This window comes from Pochonia chlamydosporia, chromosome 2 (genome assembly GCF_001653235.2).
Source record: "Pochonia chlamydosporia 170 chromosome 2, whole genome shotgun sequence".
Classification (NCBI taxonomy): Eukaryota; Fungi; Ascomycota; class Sordariomycetes; order Hypocreales; family Clavicipitaceae; genus Pochonia; species Pochonia chlamydosporia.
In genome coordinates, this window is record NC_035791.1 from 2305109 (window position 1) to 2327360 (window position 22252).

General features: G+C 50.9%; 8 protein-coding genes across 8 annotated transcripts; 2 read left to right on the forward strand and 6 right to left on the reverse strand.

The window, feature by feature from the left end:
* Positions 1–1044: 1044 nt before the first annotated feature.
* On the reverse strand, positions 1045–1203 carry VFPPC_15568 (hypothetical protein; the record flags this gene model as incomplete). The annotated part of the gene is made up of 1 exon (XM_018293321.1): positions 1045–1203. One exon carries the CDS (start codon positions 1201–1203, stop codon positions 1045–1047), a length of 159 nt encoding a protein of 52 aa, XP_018146870.1.
* A 2103-nt stretch (positions 1204–3306) lies between these two features.
* Positions 3307–7096, forward strand: VFPPC_02818 (chromosome segregation protein sudA; the record flags this gene model as incomplete). Its single annotated transcript, XM_018282406.1, has 4 exons — positions 3307–3344; positions 3404–6230; positions 6296–6731; positions 6789–7096. The coding sequence occupies 4 exons, from the start codon at positions 3307–3309 to the stop codon at positions 7094–7096; spliced, it is 3609 nt and encodes a 1202-aa protein (XP_018146872.1).
* A 509-nt stretch (positions 7097–7605) lies between these two features.
* Positions 7606–8767, reverse strand: VFPPC_02819 (50S ribosomal subunit L30; the record flags this gene model as incomplete). Its single annotated transcript, XM_018282407.1, has 3 exons — positions 7606–7899; positions 7955–8625; positions 8719–8767. 3 exons carry the CDS (start codon positions 8765–8767, stop codon positions 7606–7608), a joined length of 1014 nt encoding a protein of 337 aa, XP_018146873.1.
* A 1120-nt stretch (positions 8768–9887) lies between these two features.
* VFPPC_13342 (PHD and ring finger domain-containing protein) lies at positions 9888–12055 on the reverse strand (the record flags this gene model as incomplete). The annotated part of the gene is made up of 2 exons (XM_018291119.1): positions 9888–11572; positions 11692–12055. The coding sequence occupies 2 exons, from the start codon at positions 12053–12055 to the stop codon at positions 9888–9890; spliced, it is 2049 nt and encodes a 682-aa protein (XP_018146874.1).
* A 3928-nt stretch (positions 12056–15983) lies between these two features.
* Positions 15984–16713, reverse strand: VFPPC_15569 (60S ribosomal protein L37a; the record flags this gene model as incomplete). Its single annotated transcript, XM_018293322.1, has 4 exons — positions 15984–16047; positions 16167–16331; positions 16602–16619; positions 16682–16713. 4 exons carry the CDS (start codon positions 16711–16713, stop codon positions 15984–15986), a joined length of 279 nt encoding a protein of 92 aa, XP_018146875.1.
* Positions 16714–17613: 900 nt separating this feature from the next.
* VFPPC_13343 (saccharopine dehydrogenase) lies at positions 17614–19134 on the forward strand (the record flags this gene model as incomplete). Its single annotated transcript, XM_018291120.1, has 5 exons — positions 17614–17668; positions 17744–17887; positions 17946–18294; positions 18345–18910; positions 18977–19134. The coding sequence occupies 5 exons, from the start codon at positions 17614–17616 to the stop codon at positions 19132–19134; spliced, it is 1272 nt and encodes a 423-aa protein (XP_018146876.1).
* Positions 19135–19270: 136 nt separating this feature from the next.
* VFPPC_02822 (ferritin-like domain-containing protein) lies at positions 19271–20468 on the reverse strand (the record flags this gene model as incomplete). The annotated part of the gene is made up of 2 exons (XM_018282408.1): positions 19271–20056; positions 20112–20468. 2 exons carry the CDS (start codon positions 20466–20468, stop codon positions 19271–19273), a joined length of 1143 nt encoding a protein of 380 aa, XP_018146877.1.
* Positions 20469–21340: 872 nt separating this feature from the next.
* VFPPC_02823 (transcriptional regulator) lies at positions 21341–22117 on the reverse strand (the record flags this gene model as incomplete). The annotated part of the gene is made up of 1 exon (XM_018282409.1): positions 21341–22117. One exon carries the CDS (start codon positions 22115–22117, stop codon positions 21341–21343), a length of 777 nt encoding a protein of 258 aa, XP_018146878.1.
* Between the last annotated feature and the right edge of the window lie 135 nt (positions 22118–22252).

The window sequence follows — 22252 nt, forward strand, 5'->3', positions numbered from 1 at the left end:
ATGCTTGATACCGCAAACTGATATCAGGGCCCGTGTATAGATTTAAAACTTGCGATGAAGTGGAGCAACAGACGTGCAGGTTGCTAGATCACTTGCACTAAGGCTCATGCATAAAGAGCAAGCACTAGCATGTGTCAGGTGGGCAATGTGCCAGGGGAAATGAGCATGAGTCGACAATGCGTAGAATTAAAAAAGAATTTCAGAAGAAAGAAAGAAAAACATCAGGTATTATTCCCAGCTTGAGATGCAAAGCCTTGATATGTCCCTAGGTTGGTGTCAAAAAAAGTGTCTGGTACCTCTAGAAGTGACGACGTTGGAGGAAGTCGTGACCAAGGGAATGCAGCTGCACACACTTGCTATGCCAAGAAAAAAGCAGCTGGCAGAGACGAGGTCGAGAGGAATGGTGAAGTGCTACTGTGGCGCGCAGCTTTGACAAGGTGTGGCGGCTGCGGCGGTGCGAGAGTGCAGCTGAATATTTGCTGACTCGGCTGTGGTGAGGCAGGGAAGGAGGGGGGGACCAGACAGGTGACGGGCGAGACGGGCAACGGAGCGGGAGAAATCGAGTGGAGGGCAGGCCCGGTCTTTGTATAATGTGTGTCCTGTATTTTTATACACGCCAGCACGCGCCGCCCGCCACGCCAACCAACGGTTTCTGTCGCTGTGTTTCGCTTAATTTCCCTCTTGGTGTGGCTAGCCCCGTTTCGTTCGTGCTTTCTGGAGCAAGTCGAGTGTGGGCTCCGCACCAGCTCCAGTGCCTCACGCCCAAGTGTCCAGTCAACTGGTCTTGACCAGTCCTGTCCAGTCCTGTCCAGTCCTGTGGCCAGGCCTGGGTACGTACTTGCATGTACCCCGTGCATCTATCTCCCATTGCAGGAAGCTTGGGCCAATTTGCTCACTAGAGCAAATGGCAAATGGGCCACATCGGGTTCAATGTTGTGCCTGGTCAAGTTCATTCTTGAGACCAGAACTGACCCATTGTCAAAGCCAAAGCTCAGAGCATGCTCTGGAAAAAATACAGACAAGACATTTGATCCAAGGCCATCTTCATCCAGTTGTCTCCCTCACCTGAGAGACACTTGCATCATTGATCCGTCCATGTCGCCCCTGTTCTGTCCCTGTTGTCAAGTGTGTTTCCCATTCCTGTGCTCTCTGCTCATCCCGTGCATTCAACCATCTGACTCGCCTTGCCTCACAGAGCCTCATGCATACAGTACAGTACCTAGGTAGGCGACTTTGGCCGAACAGGTCGCAACAATATATCATTTTGTGAGTCTTTTTTTTTTATCTTTCTCGTGGAGCCTCTTGTCTGTTTCGCCTCTTGGTCCTTTGTTGTGGTTTTTTGTGGCTGGTCTACCTTAAGTCCAGTCCTTGCTGACCAGGCAGGTCACTGCCCTTCTGTCCAACATTTTTTTTTTACTGCGCTTCTCATTCGCCCATCGCTGGACCCCTGAGATGTGACACATTGCCTTGTGCACACATGCACTTGACTCCATGTCCAGACAGACAGCTTCTTGACACCAACTTGACCCATTCAAGTTACATTATTGTTGTAGTTGCCAAACCATGGGGCTGCCAAGCTCCGCCATCTACCTTTTTTCTCCTTGTCTTCGATTTTTTTTTTTTCCCCATGGATGTACTTCTCCTGTGCGAGAGGTATGATTTGCTAGGTCGATAGTTCTCTTCTGTCCACATACACCTTTATTGATAACTTTTATTATGGACGCCATGGTCGGTCGCCCTTATGCAAACAATGGCCACGGCCATCAAGTTCCATGTCCTACCTATCGGGTCCCTCGGCTGCTCTCGTCGTGTACATTTGGTATATTGAACTCAGCTGTGGAACCCTTGGATCCGTGGATGTAGGCTTTGCACATTGGGAGGCTTAGGTTGAATTGGATGCCTAAGGATCCAGCGCCTTAGTTCCTCTTGGTGAGAAAAGTGTCAATATTTGAAGTCTTTCGGACAAGTTCGTCTCTTCAATGTTCACCTGCTGCCAGGATTCTACAGTCGGGACAGCGTGCTCAGTCAGCCCTACTGTCGGCTTCCAAGGCTGCCATGGGACCTGGCCGGCCTTGGGTTTTTGCTACCCAGGTATGTATCTGAATCGCTTACCTTCAGGGAGTCCCGATTATGCAGACAAGACATGCATTATGAGCGCCATTTGATGCCTCGGGCCAGACTGTGTGCCCTGCGGCTCACGGACGATTCCAAAGGTGATACCAACCGGGGGACACTTGCTAGAGTTCCGGGAGACGCTGTTCTACCTTCGCTCTTGATCTGTACAGTATTTCGGTGTCAACCATACCTTTTATTGTGATTGAGGTCTTTGTTCTTATGCGAGACCTAAAATCTCACACTCGTCAGTATACGACAGGCATGTTAGGCGTTCTCCTGCTTTAGGACCTTCTCTGTATCTCTCTGCTTTAGTCATCATCTTTCGATGATGTGCCACAGACACGTCCCTGGGTTCGGGTGCGAGACAAAAGCAAACAATTTACCCGTTGTAACCTCCGTAGCACATGTGAGGAGAGGGATGAAAAGGGACTTGACATGGAACATTGAAGCAAGTCTTCGGCTGTGGCAGGTGGGACACAACAGAGCGGGTCAACCGTGCACCAGACCAGACATCAATTGGACATCTGGACTGGACCCATTTGAACTGCCGAGGGACCAGCCAGGGTGAGTGAGGGTGGCCAGCAAGGTGGACATGCTTCGGAAAGGAACGAGTGCATCAACGAAATCTACGAATTCGAGTTGTAAAAGTGTGCTTATATTTCTTTCCTATGAGCTAGACTTTTTGGAGCTCCTTTTCACATTTGACGTGACCCTACCTCCGTACTTGAGCTTGCCAGATATGTCTGTCTCGCCAGACCTTATGGTGCCTATCGTAGTCAATTCCGATACTTGATAACAAGTACCCACGATACTCTCGAACGGCACTCACCGTGGAAGAGCCCAACGTACCTCCATGCACCAGGCAATAAAAGAATACACAAAAAAGCATCGAAGCATGCTTGTAAGGCCCATGAAATTATAACAGCTCCGTAAAAACACACTACAAGCTGGGCACTAGACGAGCGCCCCGGAGGTATAGGGTAGCTTAACATATGGCATTCCAGCCTCAGGCATCAGATCAGTCAGCTCGTCCCTCAACGCGACCGCCCACTGTTTAATCACGGGTAGGCAAGAGACGCGTCGCATCGCATTTAGACGTTGACCTCGCATCACCACAAATTTCTGGGCCAAGTTCAGATTGTTGCTCTCTGGCCCCTCAGATGTTGCGCGTCAGCGCCAGCGCAGCTCAATATGTATATTAAACAGATCATCATCCAGGGCTTCAAGAGGTTTGCCTCATCATCACCTGTCAACAGACAGATCGCAATGCGCTGACCTTTTTTCATAGCTACAAGGAGCAAACCGTCATTGAGCCCTTCTCGCCCAAAACTAACGTCATCGTTGGCCGCAATGGCTCCGGAAAAAGTAACTTCTTCGCGGCGATGCGATTTGTCCTCAGCGATGCCTACACCCAAATGAGTCGTGAGGAGCGGCAAGGCCTCCTCCACGAAGGTTCCGGCTCGGCCGTCATGTCTGCATATGTCGAGATCATTTTCGACAACAGCGACGATCGCTTTCCCACAGGCAACAAGGAAGTTGTCTTGCGCCGCACCATTGGTCTGAAGAAGGATGAGTACTCCGTGGATCGCAAGGTTGTAACCAAGACAGATGTCATGAACCTCCTTGAGGCCGCCGGATTTTCGCGCTCAAACCCTTACTACATTGTGCCACAAGGTCGCGTTACAGCATTGACAAATATGAAAGAGTCCGACAGACTTAACCTACTGAAGGAAGTTGCTGGCACACACGTGTACGAAGCACGGCGTGCCGAATCGCTCAAGATCATGAACGAAACCAACAACAAGCGGGAGAAAATTGACGAGCTGTTGGAGTACATCAAAGAGCGCCTGAGCGAACTTGAGGAAGAAAAGGAAGAGCTGCGAGGCTTCCAAGACAAGGACAGAGAGCGGCGATGTCTCGAGTATGCATATCATCACCGAGAACAGGTGACTATTCAGTCTGCCCTGGAGGATATCGATAACGCTAGACAAGATGGCCTTGATACCAGCGACTCGAGCCGCTCAGAATTCCTCAAAGGAGAAAAAGCCATATCAAAGCTCGATACCGAGATTCACACCCTGCAGCGGGAGCTGGAATTGCTTCAGATTGATCGCCGCCAACACGAAGAAGATAGGCGAGACGGTGCCAAGGCTCTAGCCAAGGTGGAACTCAAAGTAAAGAATCTCAAGGACGGCCAGTCTGCTCTAGAGCAAGCTCGGTCGCAGCACGATGCCGAATTACAATCCGTACAAGCGGAGAAGTCACAGAAGGAAAAGCAGCTGACCAAGATCCTTCCCGACTATCAAAAGAAGAAGCAGCAGGAGGATGACGTGAGAAGGCAACTGGACACAGCGGAAGCGTCGCGGGCTCGCCTTTTCGCCAAGCAGTCGCGCGGCTCACGCTTTAAGAATAAGTCAGAGCGTGACACTTGGCTAAAGTCTGAAGTTCAAGAGCTGAATATGACAATGAGCGCGCAAAAGGCCAATAAGCTCGAAGCCGAGGAAGAGGTTGCCAGGGTCCAAAAATCCATTGATCAGACGGAGAAGGAGGTTGCTGAATTGCGATCCCGACTCGCCAACTGGAGCGGTGACCGGGTCCAATTGGCAGATGACGCAACGCAGGCGAGAGTTCACCTAGACAAACTAAACGACGAGAGGAAACTCATCCGCCGCGAAGAGGACAAACTCAACTCCGTCATTGCAAACGCCAGGCAAGAAAAAGAGCAGGCCGAAAGGGAAATGTCCCACACAGTTGATGGCGCGACAGCCCGGGGTTTGGCCACTATCCGTCGTCTTAAGCTGGAGCAAGATATCCCTGGTGCATACGGAACACTTGCTGACCTGCTTGAGGTGAGTGAAGCATACCGACTGCCAGTTGAACAGACTGCCGGCTCCAGTTTGTTCCATTATGTCGTCGACAATGCCGATACCGCCACGTACCTGGCGGATATACTATTCAAACAACATGGAGGCCGAGTAACGTTTATGCCCTTGGCTCAGTTGCGACCCAGACAAATAACGTTTCCCCGCTCGAATGATGCTGTTCCCCTGATAAGCAAGATTCAATACGACCCCAAATTTGAAAAAGCGTTCCAGCAGGTCTTTGGCAAGACAGTTGTCTGTATCAACTTGGCAGTCGCTTCTCAGTATGCCCGAAGCCATGGAGTAGATGGTATCACTGCTGAAGGTGATACCACTAATAAACGAGGTGCAATGACTGGTGGATATATTGATCCTCGCAAGTCACGACTGGAAGCTGTACATTCTGCGAATAAATGGCGACAAGAGTTTGACAATCTTGTCTCCCAATCGCGGGACTTGCGAAAGCAGATTGAGCACAAAGATCAAGAAATCACCGGGGCCATGTCTGAGCTGCAAAAGCTCGAGCAGCGACTGCGCCAAGCGGATGACGGTTTTGAGCCGCTAAAGCACGAGTTGCGGAACAAATCTGCTCATGTTGAGAACGAGAGATCTCACCTCGATGCCGCCCTTGTTCGCCGAGATTTGGTTGACAAGAATCTGAGTGGATTCCTGGAGGAAATTGCCGCCCACGAGGCTGAAATAGGCACCGAATTCAAGAAGAATATTACACCTGCAGAAGAGCGAGAATTGGAGCAATTAAGTAACCTCTCACAACAATTGCAGATGCAATGGAACGACTTGAGCAAGCAGAGACGAGAATTGGAGCGCACAAAGCAGTTCCTCGAGGTTGATTTGCGTCAGAATCTTCAACTGAAGCTCGATCAGCTGAGCAGTCAGGCATTCGAGAACTCGGCTTCGGGCGGGTCATCCGGTGGGATGAAAGAGGCCCAACGAGAGCTGAAGAAAGCTCAAAAGTCTCTCCACACGTTTGAAGTTAATCTCCAGGAGACCGAGGGGAAAATGGAACAGCTTGCTGGCCGGGTTGATCAGCTGAGTGGGGAGAAGGCAGAAAGAGAGCAGCGACAAAACGACATCTCCGCAAGAATAGAGAAGCAACAAAAGAGAATGGAGAAAACGATGCAAAGAAAGGGTCTGCTTCAGGCTCAGGCTGCTGAATGTGCCAAGAATATCAGAGAGTTGGGCGTGCTCCCCGAGGAAGCTTTCGACAAGTACGAAAATATGGAAGCGAATACTGTGAGTTTGATAGACCCGGGGCAATGCCGTGCGTGAACAGCCGTTGGATGCTAATTGGAGACTAGATTACCAACAAACTGAAACGAGTCAACGAAGCTCTAAAGAAATACAAACATGTAAACAAGAAGGCTTTTGAGCAATACAACAACTTTACGACTCAACAAGACCAGCTCATGAAGCGAAGAAAGGAATTAGATGCTTCGCAAGATTCCATCGAGGAGCTTGTTGAGCATCTGGATCGACGCAAAGACGAAGCCATTGAGCGTACCTTCAAGCAGGTATCTAAAGAATTTGCAACCATATTCGGGAAGTTGGTTCCCGCTGGGCATGGGCGCCTGGTCATTCAGAGGAGAACAGATCGTCGACAAGATCCTGACGAATCTGACGAGGAAGCTCGCGGTAGCGTAGAAAACTACACTGGCGTCGGCATCAGTGTATCGTTCAACTCGAAGCACCTGGATGAGCAGCAGAGAATCCAACAGCTCAGCGGTGGACAAAAGAGTAAGCTGTCTCGAACCACGCCAATCTGACCCATATCACATTGCTAACTATTCTTAGGTTTGTGCGCCCTCTGCCTCATTTTTGCCCTCCAGCAGACTGAGAGCAGTCCCATGGTCATCTTTGACGAAGTAGACGCCAATTTGGATGCTCAATACCGTACTGCCGTTGCTGCTTTGCTCGAATCTATCTCAAACGAAGCCGGCACCCAGTTCATCTGTACTACCTTCCGACCTGAAATCGTCCACGTAGCAGACAAGTGCTATGGTGTGACGTTCCGCAACAAGACAAGTTCCATCAACTGCTACAGCGAGGAAGAGGCCCTGGACTTTGTTGAAGGCCAAGCCAAGCCTACTGGAGCAGCGTAAATTGAAGATTTTTTTGTCCGACAAAGATCACAAGGAACGGCTGGGGCTTACGGGGCGTGGAGGTCGAGGTGTTTGCTTGCATCAAAGATATCAGGACAAGGAGCGGAGTTGAGGCGTTGGGCAAACCTTTTGGGAAAGTACTAAATTTCTATGCTCTGTAACGGCCGTGGTGTATGTGTTGTCTCTCGGTGATGCTTTGCTGGCTATTTGTATTTAGAGCTTGGGGCTATTATAAGCTAGTAGTGATAAATGACGGCCATACGAATTGAGACCTTAGCCTGAAATGGACGCTGACGCCAAAGGAAGTGAAAACCGTAAGAGTACACATGATGTTGGGTGCAGATGGGAGAATGTTGCCATTTTCATTGGCATGCTGTACAAAGATGTTTACACTAGATAATTTTACAAGATGCGCCATTTAGCTAGGCGTGCTTTATATAATTCCACTCCCCAAAACTGTGTCCCCCAAAAGGTCACAATACCACCAGTTGACCCGGCATCCACATCCTCTACCTGTCAGACATCATGTTGCGCACACCGCGGAAATATTCAGGCGACAGCTCCTTTTCCAATTCTTCTCTCGTCAGCCACTTGAAGTCGGAGTATCCAAAAGGATTACCCTTCAAGTCAGCCTGACCAGCCATGATTCTTCCCTTGAGGAAAAACGTCTTTTGGCCACGGGTCTGGACGGCGCCATCGTCAGTCTGAACAGGTTTTTTGACGACATGCGCAACGGGGACACGGCCCACGATCCAGGTATTCATGTTCACGCCGGCAGCTTGGTCCAACACTCTTTGGGCGGCCTATCTCACTCATTAGCCTCTAACCACGGTTTCTCACAGTCCTTAAAAATCTTACCTCATGCAGGTTCTCATCTCTGGAAACAACATCAGCCGGGAAGGCCCATCCGTCCTTTCCCTTGACAACAAGGTACAGAGTCCTCTCAAGCTGTCTATCCAACCTCTTCACATCCCCTTTCTTGTCAGCCTCAGTCTCCCTCTCCACAGGTCTCTCAACGGGGACCACGTCCTCCGCAGCAATGACCTCCGCGTCATCGCTGACACGGGCCTCTGCATCCTTGAGCAGACTGTTCAGCACGTTCTCCTGACTGCTAAGTTGATCTCCGACTTTCAGTTCGTCGTCCCAAGCTTTCGACCCCTTGCCATTGTACACGCCAATGTCCTTGGCCACGGTTCCCTTGCGCTCGCTGACCTTAAGATTCCAATCTAGGCGCCGCGCGGTATCGGGCTTGAAGTAGATGCTTGTAATGAAAGGGGTGTTGAGGCGCTCCTCCAGTCGTTTCTGGTAGAAGAAGAAGGCGTTCTCGAAAGGGTGAAGCTTTCGAGTCAGGAGGGGAGGCCGAGTGAGGATTAACCCAGAGCGCACGTCGTACGATGGGGGTTCTCGCGCCGGAGGAGGAGGTCCTGCAGCTTCTGAGGAAGGATTGGTGGCTGTGGCTGTCGTCGAAGAGTAGAGACGAGCGGGAACTCGGGTGTTTGTTGCGCATCTAGAGCAGATATTGGGAGAGGCTGTGATGTCGTGTGAGGTTAGCTGGCGGTTCTCAAGATGTGTTCTCCTCCCTCAATTGATGTTTCAATTGTCGGTGGGCAATGTGTTCTTACCTGATAAAGCGCCTTGCAAGGCACGCCGGCCTCTACTTGATGCAGTCATGATAGGCTGCCTTTGCCTCGCCGTGTGTGGCCTCGAACGCTCAAGATGTCGGAGAGACTGTCGTTCGCGCCTCGAACTTTTTTGGTCCCTTGGCCATTGCACCCAGCTCCTGGTCAGGTTTTGGTACGTACCTACTAGTTGACCATTGGAGCTGGCTTAGTCACCCCGGCTGCATTTTGATTGCAGCGAGTGCTCAACCAGCCCTTCCCCTAGCCTCGAGTGCCTGAGGCAAGCCCCACTGCCAGCCCACACCAGTTCAGCAAGCAAATAACTGAGTCCTCATCCTCGTCCCTGTTCCTTCTCTTTTCTCCTCCTTCACCAAGGCACCATTTTCCTTATCGTCAAGACCTGTTTCCACCTCCAGAACGTCCTGATCATTTACGAGTGCCGAGAGTGAATTCCAGAGCAGTCTTTTTCGCTAGCGGTGCCTGCAATTTAATTACCTACCGGGTTCTGTTAGATAGATACTGCTGACAAGCTATTTGTCCAGTGTAGCCTTTTTTGCTTTCCGTTCTTCTCTTTCGTGGCCTCTCGACCCCACCGTCGCTTGGCCTGCGAAACGCCGCGACTGGGCGTTTTATCACCCGTGGAGTTATTTACGACATGATCCAAGTCCACCTGGATCCTTTGGGAGCAGCTTTTTGACGCGGCTTACTGGTTTTTCCCTCGAGAGAAGCTATTTTGCCGTTTCAGCATCTCCCAGCTACAAAATTGTCGCGCTTCATGGCTAAACGTGCTTAGGAATCAGAAATCATTATTCTTGCTATTACAGCGACCGACCACTGTGACTATGCGCCAATGTTATGAATTTATCCTGTAGCCTCTTCGGCCGACGCCCATATAATGCATCATTTCAAACGATATTCAATACAAAAAGACCATTCCTCATCGCTCATAACATCAATGTGCCTCCCGCCCGATACTATGACCATATACAATCATCAACATACAAACGCGCCGGTTACGCCGCCAACTCTAGTCTCCAAATGGGAGAAAAACAAAGAACCCCGTTTTCTGGGAATGGTACAAACATGACCTGGGTATCTAACCACGAAAGACTATTTGTGGCAGCCTGAAAACGCCGGTATCAACAAAATCCCGTATCTTGTGCCAACTGTGATCAAGCTGAAAGTTCGGCAACCGCCTGTGCCACCTCTTGCGTGGCCCTCTTCTCCCAGATTCGCCGAGATTCTTCATCAAGAGATGCCGCATCCTTTACTTCATCGTAAAGCTTTCGAGAGATATCGCGATTTATCATTGCATACTGTTCTGTGGTCAACTTCTGCGCCCGCCAGTGAGGTCGCAAAGCCATTTTGACAATGTCGTTTATGCTTTTCTTTTCTTCCTGCGTCATCGTCCACCGAGTAGGTGAGCTTTCCTCGGTATGCGGTGGCGCTTGATGTGCCCGTCGTGGCCGAGGTTGACGGAGTTCTAGCGGACGCACTTCGCCCTTGGGTGAACGTGCGTCGGCATCTCCATGATCGCTGTTCGATCGAGTTGGAGAGTAGTTTGCTGGGGGGTATCGTGGTTCAATATGTGTGCTAAGTGACAAGGTCGGAGATGTCGGCCGACCGTTGAGACTCGGAAGAGGTGGTGGAGTCAACGACAGCGCTCGAGGGCTACTGTGGTTTGAAGGTGAGGGTGAGAGAGCAGGCGACGATGCCTCTGGAGGCACACGCCAATTTGGAGTTAATACCGGTGTCTCGTCCTCGGATAGAGGATTTGGTTCTAACTCTTTGAGCAGCGACGACACCAGAGGCGTTGCGCTCTCCATACGAGTGATGCCGTTTCTTACCGACGTCCCGTTGGTACCATTGGTACCAGCATTAGTAGCATTGACACCAGTCGTCGCTGTAACAGGTGTTGTTCCCACGGTCACCGTGGAAGTACTTGCGGCAGTGGTTGTGGCCGGACGCGCGGCGGATGCGGCAGATGCGGCAGGTGAAGCAGCTGAGGTAGAACCCTCAGCCTGGGTAGGCAATCTTCTTGTTCGCGGACGTTTCAACTTCCTCTCTGGTTCTTGAGCGGGTTCAGCCGGAGATGCTGTTACCGACCGGCTCTTTCGTTTACGCGGCGCAGTGGGCGTGACTTCTGCTTCTCGAGCACGGTCGAAGGCACCCCATGCACGCCTTTCGTCACGAGTCTCCTCGATGGGTGGAGGGGGCGGTTGCAATCGCTCACTAATTTGTGGCGGAATTGTGCTTGCAAAAGTCTCGCGAGCACCAAGGCGATTCGCAATATCCATACGCTGCTGCCACCGCTCCAGCTCCCGACGGTCGAGCTGCTGGAAGCGACGGTACTGCTCGAGATCTTCATCCTCATCGTCGTGATTATCGAGGTCCAGGTCGCTCATCTCATAGAAACGACCAGAAAATTGGCCCCAGGCACCCTGCCACTCAGCATTACGAGCTTGGCGGCGCGCTCGCCTGAGACGCTGGCGAGTCCTTACATGATAGCCACGCACGTCGCGTGGTTGCGGACGTTGAACCAGCTGGGGTCGGGGTGACTCTGGCTCGGCATCCGTTCGCTCTGGGCGATCATCCGTGAGCTGGAAGAGGTGAGCACATTCCATGCAGTACCAGTCGCCCTCAGGAATATGATCAAGCCCGATGCAATGGGTGTGGTAGGCTGCATCGCAACTGTCGCACAGTAGCAAAATATCCTCTCGCTCAGCCGAGTTGCATATGGGGCAAGGGTTGCCTTCCTCCTCTTCCTCGTCTACTATATTTTCGCCAAGCCAGGCTTGCACATCGAATTCGGCGACTTGTTTCTTGTCTTTGACATCGTAGGTAGAAATGGCAGTGCCTTGAAGAACAAAAAAGTTAGTTATTTGCACAAATCTTTCTTTTTCTCGCAATTATTTTTCTTTTTGGGGAGGTGTTTGGGAGGTTGTATTGAGAGTGGTGGTGGGTTGCTGCACGTACCATCTACACCGTTGTATACACGAACGAAGTGGAAGGGTGTCCTGCAAATGGGGCAGGTGTTGGTCTTTTGAGCCCAGGATCTGATGCAGGCATCATGAATAACATGTTCGCATCCATCCAGAGCAGCAACTATGTCGAGATGTTTGGTATCTTCAGCGACGGCCTTGGCCACGGCAGCTGTCGAGTCGATTGCGTCTGCACTTGCACCATGGTTGGTGGTGGCACTGGTGGTACCAGTACCAGCACCAGCACCAGCACCAGTACTGGCACCGTTCACGGACGAAGGCGAGGGCGAGGGCGAGGACAACGACGAGGGGCGCGGCAGAGGATCCAAGCAGATGATGCACTGCTCAGGTTCGTTCATGACGCCAGTTTCGACAATGCAGAGGCGAATTTGATGGAAACATGTAAAAGGAGTTTGGAAAAGAAATAAAAGGGCAGCAAAGCAGCAGACGTTTGGATGGACGCTGCTGGGAACCTCTGGCTGACCTCGAGTGGTTGAGCAGTGATGTATGTCAAGTATTAGTGGAGCGCTGGCAGGCAGAGCAGTTGAGAGCAGAGTCAAGTCTGGTGTTGGTGGGCGGTGGTGCAGCGGGTAAGGCGAAGGGTCGCTGGGCGAAAGTGGGTGAGTCTGGGTCCGGTCTGGTCTGGTCTGGTCTGGTGCGGGCGGGAGTTGGAGGAAGAGAGTGAGATTGGGAGAGAGAGGGAGAGAGAAAAGAGCAAAGATGAAACGGGCCAGTGGGCTGGACGGGAAAAAGAGACATGGACTGGAGGGAGAGAGTCCTGGTGGGAGCAGCCAACGAGAAATCGGCGTGAGCCAAGCCGGGCCAGAAGACAGATGGATGGACATGGACATGGACATTGGACATGGACCAATCCACAGCATCAGCATCGTGGGCAGTTTTGGTGTCTGGTGTCTGGTACCAGGCAGAGAGGCAAGGCAGCCAGCCGACCAGAGCAGCCAGCATTGGCATGGACATGGAAGTCGACATCAATGGAAGGTTGACGTGCAGGCTGGCACTGGGACTGGGACTGAACTGAACTGGAGGACAGGCTGTAATGACCAGACATGACACCTGGACGGCGAGCAGCAGGTCCAGTCAGCTAATGTCCATGCCAACTCGACACAGAGGCCCCAGACTGGCGGCGCCGGGCACCAGGCGGAAGCGCAGTCCGTGACGGTCTTATGGTTAGCGCAACCAAACTGGCCATAGGGGTGGTCCGGGGTCCCAGCGGTCCCAGATGTCCCGGAGGGGGGCCAATCAGCAGACGCAGCTGTTGGAGGCGCCACGTCCCCTAGCGGCGGGCACTGGAGGTTTTTCAACTGGGATTTGATCAAATGGTCTCGTCACTTCAGTCAGGTCAATCAATGAGCCAGATGCAATGCCGCCGACCGCAGTTACAACTCAAGCGGATAACCGAGCCCACTGCTTACAGTCTCAAAAAGAAGGCAAGCAAATGCAAACCTTGGAGAAAAGTGACTAGATGAACAAGGCTCAAGTAACTGGTGAGGCGAAACGGGCAGTGGCTGGTGGATATGCGTAAGGCAACATAACAAGCGAGTATCCTGTTGTGCATATACATGCTGAAAGAGACGAACCTGTCTGGTCCGGCCCCTAGGTACCTAGGTACTTTGATTTTCAATGTTTTGGGCGGCGACTCTTCCGAGTAGCTGACAAGGGAGTCAAGTGCTTCAAGTGAGAGTTCACATGCAGCTCTCCCACGGTAAATATTGGCTTCTGGACGGTGCAGGGACAATATGGTTGAATGACGCATTCAGAACTTATGCCTTTCGATATGGCAATGTCAAGAATCTGCAGATGGGAAACACGGAACAATACAGCCCTCAATACGTGATTGCGGCGACGTGTGAGAGTGGAGACGAGACTGCACAAAGTCAAAGGTAAGAAAGGATGCTGGGCGTGACGGGAAAGTATGTAGGCGACTTGTTGTTGCGAGTGACTGTTGTTTGAGTGACGCATTGCAAAATCAAATACTGTGACGTACTGTACTGTACGGTGGAATGCAATGAGGCATAGATGCCATTTGGGTAGGAGAAGTTCCTGGGTGGCGTTTTCGAGTTGTTCAATGCAGTTTCAATATTCCCAACTACAGTACCAGTTGTAACAAACCCATCCCATACATTACCAGTAATAAATAACTATAAATTACATTCAAGCCTGAATTTAAGAGTCCTTACTCTGCACCGTATTCAAAGGCGCAAGAGACAGTCTCGACCAGAAGGAATCGTCATGTCTTGGTCTCTGATGGACCAGCTGCTCAATCCGGACGTTGTATCCGGAACCACGAATGAACACACAGTACTTACCAGACGCTATTCTTGATACAAGACATGGGGAGAATGGAAATCGTTGGGCCACGATCCACGAATGGTTCCTGTGACCTGATTGACCTCCCGTAATTGGAGATGATGGCGCCGGACACCACCACGATGGGACCAGACACTTTCTTGCTTGGTCTGCTCATTTGGTGTGAGTGGTTCCTCAGCTGTGCTTGTCACCGCCCATTGAGGTGCAGCGGCTTGTGGTGTACACGTGTGAAGTGGATGGGAGGATTGCCACACCAGATGAATTGGAGTTTGAACTTGTTGCGTGGTCATTCGCGGGTTGTGGGAATGAGCGTGAGGGTACATGAAGGGACTTGTGGCATTGCAGTGCTGTGCAGTACCAGAATGAACATGAACGATTGCCTCATAGTTTAATTGTGTGAAAGCATCTTTGCAACATGAAACTGCTCACTCCCTATCGCTATAAATTGTTAGGTCATCGTAATCCTCCAAGATCAATCCAAATCATGAACAGCTCCCTGTTCTCAGCTCTCGGCTCCCATCACTCCTCGGCTCTGACCACATGCACCAACAACCACTAAATTGAATAATCACAACATTGAACCCTCACAAAACACCTTCAACATTGCACGCAAAGCCATCACCCGCACAAACAATATCAGGCATCCTCGATCCCCGAAACCAACAGAAACCCACGCTCCCGTAAGCCGGGGCTGCCTTGACCAAAGCACGCCCACTGACCCAACACTCAATTGACTAAGATGTGCATACCCTCAGCCATTAAGTCCAGCTGTTCGGGCAAATGCACACGGGATAGCCGAGCTGTGCGAGGGCATTTATGCCAGTAACATGGTGCGTCTGGAACGCTGCCTTGCCTTGTCATTCTGCAGCCTGACATGGATGACTGGTCTCTGAGCCTCGGACATTTGTATTTACATTTGCGTCAGGGAACGGACGTGGATGCAAGTATATCAGCGTGTCCACATTCTGCACTATTATGCTTGCACAGCCCGTTTTACAAGAAGCGACCTACTTTGAAACTTTTTATACTTTGGTACAGTATTGTTCCAGCATTCAAACGGTTCTTCGTTCGAGGAGGCAGTGTGACTCGCTTCATTCTAAGCATGCATGTTGACGAGCCGATGAACTTACAGTTTCCTCGTGGTCACTGTGGTAAACAAACCAGCTTACCTTCGTCACACAAGGCTGCGGCATATAAGCTCTGGTGTTCCGTGCACCGAGTCCCGTTACACACGACACGGGGTTCAGGCGCACCGAGGAACGAGTCGAGATGACGGCCGTACCGTAGCCAGGGACATGTATGTTGCATGATGAGGCGGGCTGGAGGGGTTTTCGGCGACTATTCCAATGCTACGTCTGGTTGGGACTTGCTGCGAGTCAGGCCTTGCTTGATATTGACGAGTGTTGTGCTGCCTTGATGGGGATGGAGCTTTGACACGTCAATTGCGGATCAAATGCTTAATTTGTGTTCTGAACCTGGTCTTATTTCGGGTTGCTGTTTTCATGCCTTGTGTAGCCACTTCTTGAGGTGTGGTACGCGTTGGTCCATACGGTATTATGGGCGTGATGTTTCTGTGAGGATTATCGGGTGAGTAGACGATTTCGATCATATTCATCATGGTATTTACGCCAGTGCAAGGTAAATGCACCACTCGTCAGTCGTCACCACACCTTTGCCATGTCACTTGATCCAGCGGTTCACAACTCCAAAGGAAGAAATTTGTCGACCATAATCTTCGCGGCGAGTATTCGTCACACGTTACTCGTTCAAAAGTGCCACAATCGACCAAAAGAGTATGGGTCTGAGACCATGAAACCGTTTTTTATTCCATTGCTATTCGACCGGCCTCTATGACCCAAGTTCGAACGTCGACGTCCATTTCGTCAACTCGTAGTGCAGAATTCCCCATACACCAGACCGAAAAGCAAATGCCGTAAACATTCCCCAACAATGCATGCTCCTTTATACTTCAGCAATCTCCCTCAATCGTCGCAGAGTTGAGCGCATGGCAGCGGCGGCGGGGGTGCTATTTCACAAAAGTTAGTATCGATCCGCATGGTGTCCAGTCCCTGAGTCGTCCGGTTGTTGCAAAAACATCCCGTATCGAAAAAGGGCCAGTAGAAAAGTTCGTGGATAACAACGTACGCAACAACGTAGGCACCGCCAGCGATGGTGCGCTTGCAGCCCTTGCAGTTCCAGATACCGGTAGAGTGACGACGGACGGTGGTCTTGCCGCAGAAAGTGCAGGTGTACTTGGCGTGCTGGGTGATTTCCATCTTCTTCACCTGCTTACGCAGGGAAGCACCGTAACTGTTCAGATTGGTTAGTTTCGGTCTTGGGGGATTTCAAGGCTGGTGCGCGAGTGTGGTGTCGATATTGTTTGGCGGGCTTGGCTCGAAACGAGGCGGGCTTCCATCGACGGAATAATTTGCCAACAGCGGCTCTGAGATGCCTAGGAATTTCCCAACATCCAACGTGAAATCCACCTCTTTTGCCGTGTTCAAGCCAGAGCCTTCGTGCCTCGCAATGTCGTCGGGTATCGTGGGATATTCGGGGCCGGAAATGTATAGTTAAACTTACCGGGTACCGTATTTACCGCTGCAGACATGGTTAGCAATTGGAAGATTAATAAATATCATGTTGGAACAGTTTATACGTACGTCACACCGACCTTCTTTGTGCGCTTGGTCATCTTGATTGATGTGTGAGGGTTGTCGTTGGGGTGGAAGACGACAAGTGACGGGTTGGAGGTGTTTGATGCTCGACTTCGGGTGCGGCTGCGTCCACCAAAAATGTGCTGGAGTTGTGATTTTCCTTAGGGCAAGCACGTGAGTGAGTGGTGGGCGGCCAAGCGAAAATGCGCTCCCAGTCCCACACTCCTGAATTTTTTTGACCAAGTGGGAGAGCCAAGCGCGAAAGATTCAGAGTCCGGTCACATGATACCTCAGGTGATGCTCCCTTCGTCACCGGGAGTTTGAATCGTTCCGCGAAACCTGCAACCTTGATCCGATATGGTTTAGTGCATCTAGAGCTGAGGTGGGCTGCTGTGATTGGGAGCGGAGACCGGAGTGAAACGCATCATTGAATGTTTGTTACGGCATTTGCAGATGATAGTTGAGTGCGGCGTCTTTGACCAAGAATACATCCACGCAATTGATATAATAGGAGTCGCGGTTTCTGTTAATAACCTTGGTCCGAATCTCTTCCATCTTGCTGTCCTAGCGTCAATTTTTTGGCGACTCCCCGCTTTGACAAATTGACGACTAATACTTGGCGTGGCCGGAGCTTGAAGCTGAGTGAATGAGTACTCCAGTACTGGCTCTCAAGAAACCTGGTATCCCGTAACGGAAACGCAATCCATTTTTGGACGACATTCCGACCGATGGCGTGAGGCTGCGACTGCGTAGGTATCCAAAGTCCGCAGTTCCTTTATCGAATCTATATTAAATACTTCTCAATCCTGCTTCGTTGAACCAATCTGTACATCACACATACTTTCTGTCTGTCTTGCTTCCAATTGCGGCTCACCCCTGATATACCCCCTGTGCATCGTCACACCACAACCACAAGCGAACCGCTCTATATCGCCAACATGGCTTTCAAAAAGCATAGCCGCCAATATGACCTGGTTGTATTTGGAGCTACCGGTAAGCATCACAACGCTGGACTTGTTCTCCGTAACAACACGCACGAACCTGTGATACTAACGGCTGCATGATCAGGCTACACTGGCCAATTGACAGCTGAACATATTGCCACATCTCTCCCAACCGACCTGAAATGGGCTGTGGCTGGACGCTCAGAATCGAAGCTTCAGACACTTGTTGCCGATTGCCAGAAACTGAACCCGGATCGCGTGCCACCCGGTATGCCTAATGTCTCCCAATCTACAAGCTGTCCAAGTAACTAACAAATACACCACAGGCATTGAAATTGCAAATCTGGACGACGAATCTCAATTAGAAGCTTTGGTAAAGAAGTCCTTCATCGTCATCACTACCGTTGGCCCCTACTGTCTCTATGGCGAGCCCATCTTTAGACTCTGTGCCGAGACTGGCACCCATTACCTGGATTGCACGGGTGAGGCTCCCTGGGTTGCTCGAATGATTAAGAAATATGAAGACACGGCAAAGAAATCTGGAGCTATTCTGCTTCCTCAGGCTGGTATCGAGTCTGCGCCACCGGATATCGTTACATGGGCCATGGCACAACACCTACGGAAGGCGTTGGATGCGCCAACCAAGGATGCCATTGTTACTATTCACAAACTCAAGTATGCTTCATATCTCCCTCCCAGACGTTTCATAATCTAACTTTAAAAAGTTCAAAGCCTTCGGGTGGTACCCTGGCAACTGTACTGGTCCACTTTGAGCACTTCCCTCTGAAAGAGGTCATTGCAGCCACGAAACCATTTGCAATGTCACCAATTCCTCATACATCTGGCGCGAAACCTCCAACATCATTGCTCCAATCAATCCTGGGTGTCACATCGCTACCGAATCTCGGCGTCGTCACTACTTCTCTCGCCGGAAAGACAGACCTTGCCGTCGTCACCAGGACATGGGGTCTGTTGCATGAGATTCCGAGCAGGAAGAAGGAGTTCTATGGGCCCAGGTTTACATGGACCGAGTACTTTAAAGCGCGGAACTGGTTCCACGGCATGACTGTTCATTTTGCGCTGGCCATCGGCAGCTTGTTGCTGGTGTTTGTCCCTCCGTTCAGGGGCCTCGTCCGGAGATTCGTCTACCAGCCTGGAGAGGGAGTGAGCAGAGAAGACATGGAGAAGGAGGAGGTTGAGTACCGTGGGACTGCGTCGCCCGACGTTGAGAGCAACCCCACCAAGAAGCAGGCGTTCTGTCGTGCCTGGTTCCACGGCGGTTTGTACAAGTGTAAGTGGGCGTTTAACCAAGGCTGATGTGATGAACAGAGACGGCATGCTGACGGTTGACTTGCAGTGACGGGCGTGTTTCTCGCCGAGGGCGCGTTGACCATTCTTGAAGATGACCTCGATTTGGGGGGTGGCTCGTTCACCCCGGCTTGCTTGGGACAAGGTTATATTGACCGTTTGAATGACGCTGGGTTCAAGGTTGAGGTTAGGACTGTTGAAGGCTGAATCATAGCAAGAGAGTGACCTAGGTCGATGCAGATTGATGCTAATTACTTGCATATTTCTCGATGACAGCAGTTTGAACAAAGGTTTCATTATCATCTTGTGTACATCTCTTCGCAAACTTTCCTAGCTTTCATCTCTATTCTAACCCACCGAGCTTATCCTCCGAGTTGAGATAATGATCAGCCTGCATGACCGCCGGCGCCGCCAAAGTGAACTCTGGAACAGCGTCCACAGAAGAGAAATCCCCTCTCGTAGTAAGAGCGGCCAAAGACAACCCTGTCATCAAATACTTACTATACGGAAATCTGGCGTCAACCGTAAGTACCGTATCATTCCATCGCAGATTCGTGGCCGGTTCAGAAATCGGCTTCAACTGCGCATTCAAATAAGTAATGAACAACCCCGAACCTGTACCGTTGCTGCCGTAGCCCATTCCCCTAGCGGCGGCAGTATCCCTCCCCATATCCGTCGTAAAGCTAAGCGTCTGGTCCTCCGGCTTAATCATTCCAACTCCATCTAACTGAAAGGGCCGAAAGACAGTAATGTTAATCTTGTCCACGGCGAACGGGCAACTCCCCGTAACGGTGTAAATGTTCAATGCGCTGAAGAGAAATTCCGGCAGCGAGGTAGTTGGGAAGGGATGCGCAGAAGGCTTCTTCTCCAGCACGTGGCGAAAGTAGCCGCCCTGCTCGGCTTCATTTGCAATCATGGCGGCCATGGTGCGAACTAGCGAGGGGTTGCTTCTCGAGAAGGAGACGGCTATTTCTTGGAGAGTGCCCATGAAGATTGTGGTGAAGACCTGAGCGAAGTTGATGGCGTGTTGCAGGGTCGTTGAGCCGAATTGGTATTTGCAGGGGGAGGGGACGAATGCGTCGTTGGCCTGGAGGATGGAGATGGCGTTGAGGGCGTGGAGTTGTTCTTGCTGTTGCATCATGTCAGAATGGCAATGAGGTACGTTGAAGTGAATGGATATATACAGCTAGAATGTCTTTGAGAATGGCCACTAGTTCGGTTTTCTTTGTGTATTCATATCCGGTGACGTTGTTGGTGATGTTGTGTAAGAGGGAGTTGAAGAAGGCGGTTTCAAAGAATTCATTGAATACGAGAAGTTGGAGGTTTGTGATGTCTTTGGGAGATAGTTTCGGGTGAGGAGGTGCATTTGTGGTGTTGACGAGGCCGTCGGCTGCTGTTTCTATGTGGTGTAGTTGTTTGATATTGGGATGCGGGAAGCTGTTAGTGCTGGGGACGGGGTATGGGAACTCCGGGGTGGTAGGGACGGCGAGAATGAGAGTTGTGAGGGTACAGACGTTGAAGAGGATGTGTTTAATGAGCATTGTGAGAAATTGAATATGTCGAGTGAAACAAGTTTACAGAGTCTATCTGAGAGGTACAAGTTGCTACACTCTGCATCATTTATACGAACATCACCACCTTCGAAACGGAGCACCTCATGCCCGTCCGCCGACATGTTTCTGGTAGAATATGTAGAAAGCTTATAGGTTTGGCAGAGTGACGAATAAGGTAATACCATTCGATGTACTCTAATGGTCAGCTCGCATGCCAGTCAGATTCTTACTTAAGTACAGTGGGGGGGGGGGGGGGGGACCAAAAGTATTTGGACAAGGGAAGGTATTGCATATCGCGTTGTGTGCTAAGGCATATTGAGCTGTGTTAGTGTATTCTTGGATATGTTCAAATACCTTTGACCATAGACTGTAAATGTAATTGCGAGTCTAAGTTATCTGCTTGTGAATGACGATGGCGGGTGCTGACACAGTCTGTTAGTTATTGAGTAGCCCGATTTGTGAGGGTAAGCGCTAAAGGTCGGACTTTGTATGACTTCAATTTTTGTAGCTTGTCTAGTCCTCGAATGATCTGGTCATCATCAGCCACATACTCCAACGTCGTCAGCAGCTACAAGGCTTGTGACTGTTCATGAGACGGACAATTCGGGAACTCGTAGATGCTAAACGATGTAGTCTACTTCTAATTGAAACCAAATTCCAATTGTCAAGAAATAACTTAGCCGCAACTGTGCTCTGTATGAAAGTCAAGAGATGGACACGGAGGTCACTTGTGCTCATGCATCTATTCCCAAGTTTACCCATCATCAACGTAACGCCATCCAATTCACAAACGCTCTCATTGCCACACTTGGCAACCCCATACGCTTCTTGACACCCGCCAATAATCCTATCCTTCAAAATCACAAATTCTGCTTCGCACCCTCCTTCATCTCACTCCTCTCATTCACAATCTCCGAAACCGCCTTGGCAACATCCGAATCTAGCCTCGCGAACCCCTTCACCACTCCCTCCCGATCACCCTTGCTCATCTCCTGACTCATCTTAAACTTGCCCTCGAGCCTCTCAATCGTAATCTCAATCCCAATGACAGCCTTCTTCATCACCTCGATGTACCGCTCTGGCGCATCAGTCACCCTCCACTGATCGGGATTATCACCCTTCCCCGTGTAGCCCATGATAGATCTTTCGGTATGGTTTGTCAACGCCGTCATCTGGCTGCCCAGGAACTCCGACGTCTCTTCCAGCTTGGAGTCGTGGAAGATCCTGGCTTTGCCATATGCCTGGACGGCGGCGTAGTTCCAGGTTGGGACGACTTTCCCGGTCACAGGTTTGGTTTCAGTGTAGAACTTGGGCGTGACGTAGTGCGCTGGTGCAGCGGTGAATAGAACCAGGACGTCTTGTTCGAGGACGTTGACGTTGTCGCCGGTGTGGGAGGAGACGGACTCGATCATGGTTTTGCTGTGGGGGTTCTGGCGAGCCAGATGGCCGCGGAGGACACCGAGTTCCGTTTCGCTGTCTTCATCTTGGACTTCGAGGACCCAGGGGACGTGGGTTGCTTGGATTAGGGGCTGGGATGATGAGGGAATGGCGGTGGTGAGCACACCGAGGGGGTATGAGCGGATGAGGTCTCTGAGGGCGGGAATGCGAGTTTCCGCGTGGTCTTTTCGGATATACATGGTTTTGTGATGGTGGTTTAGGAGAGGGAAGGTGTAGATGGATGAGATGAGTTGGAACGGAATAATGTCGTTGCTAGGGTTGGTGAGCAGAGCGTATGTAGTTGGAGGTTTGGAGAGATATGTGGTGGATTATAT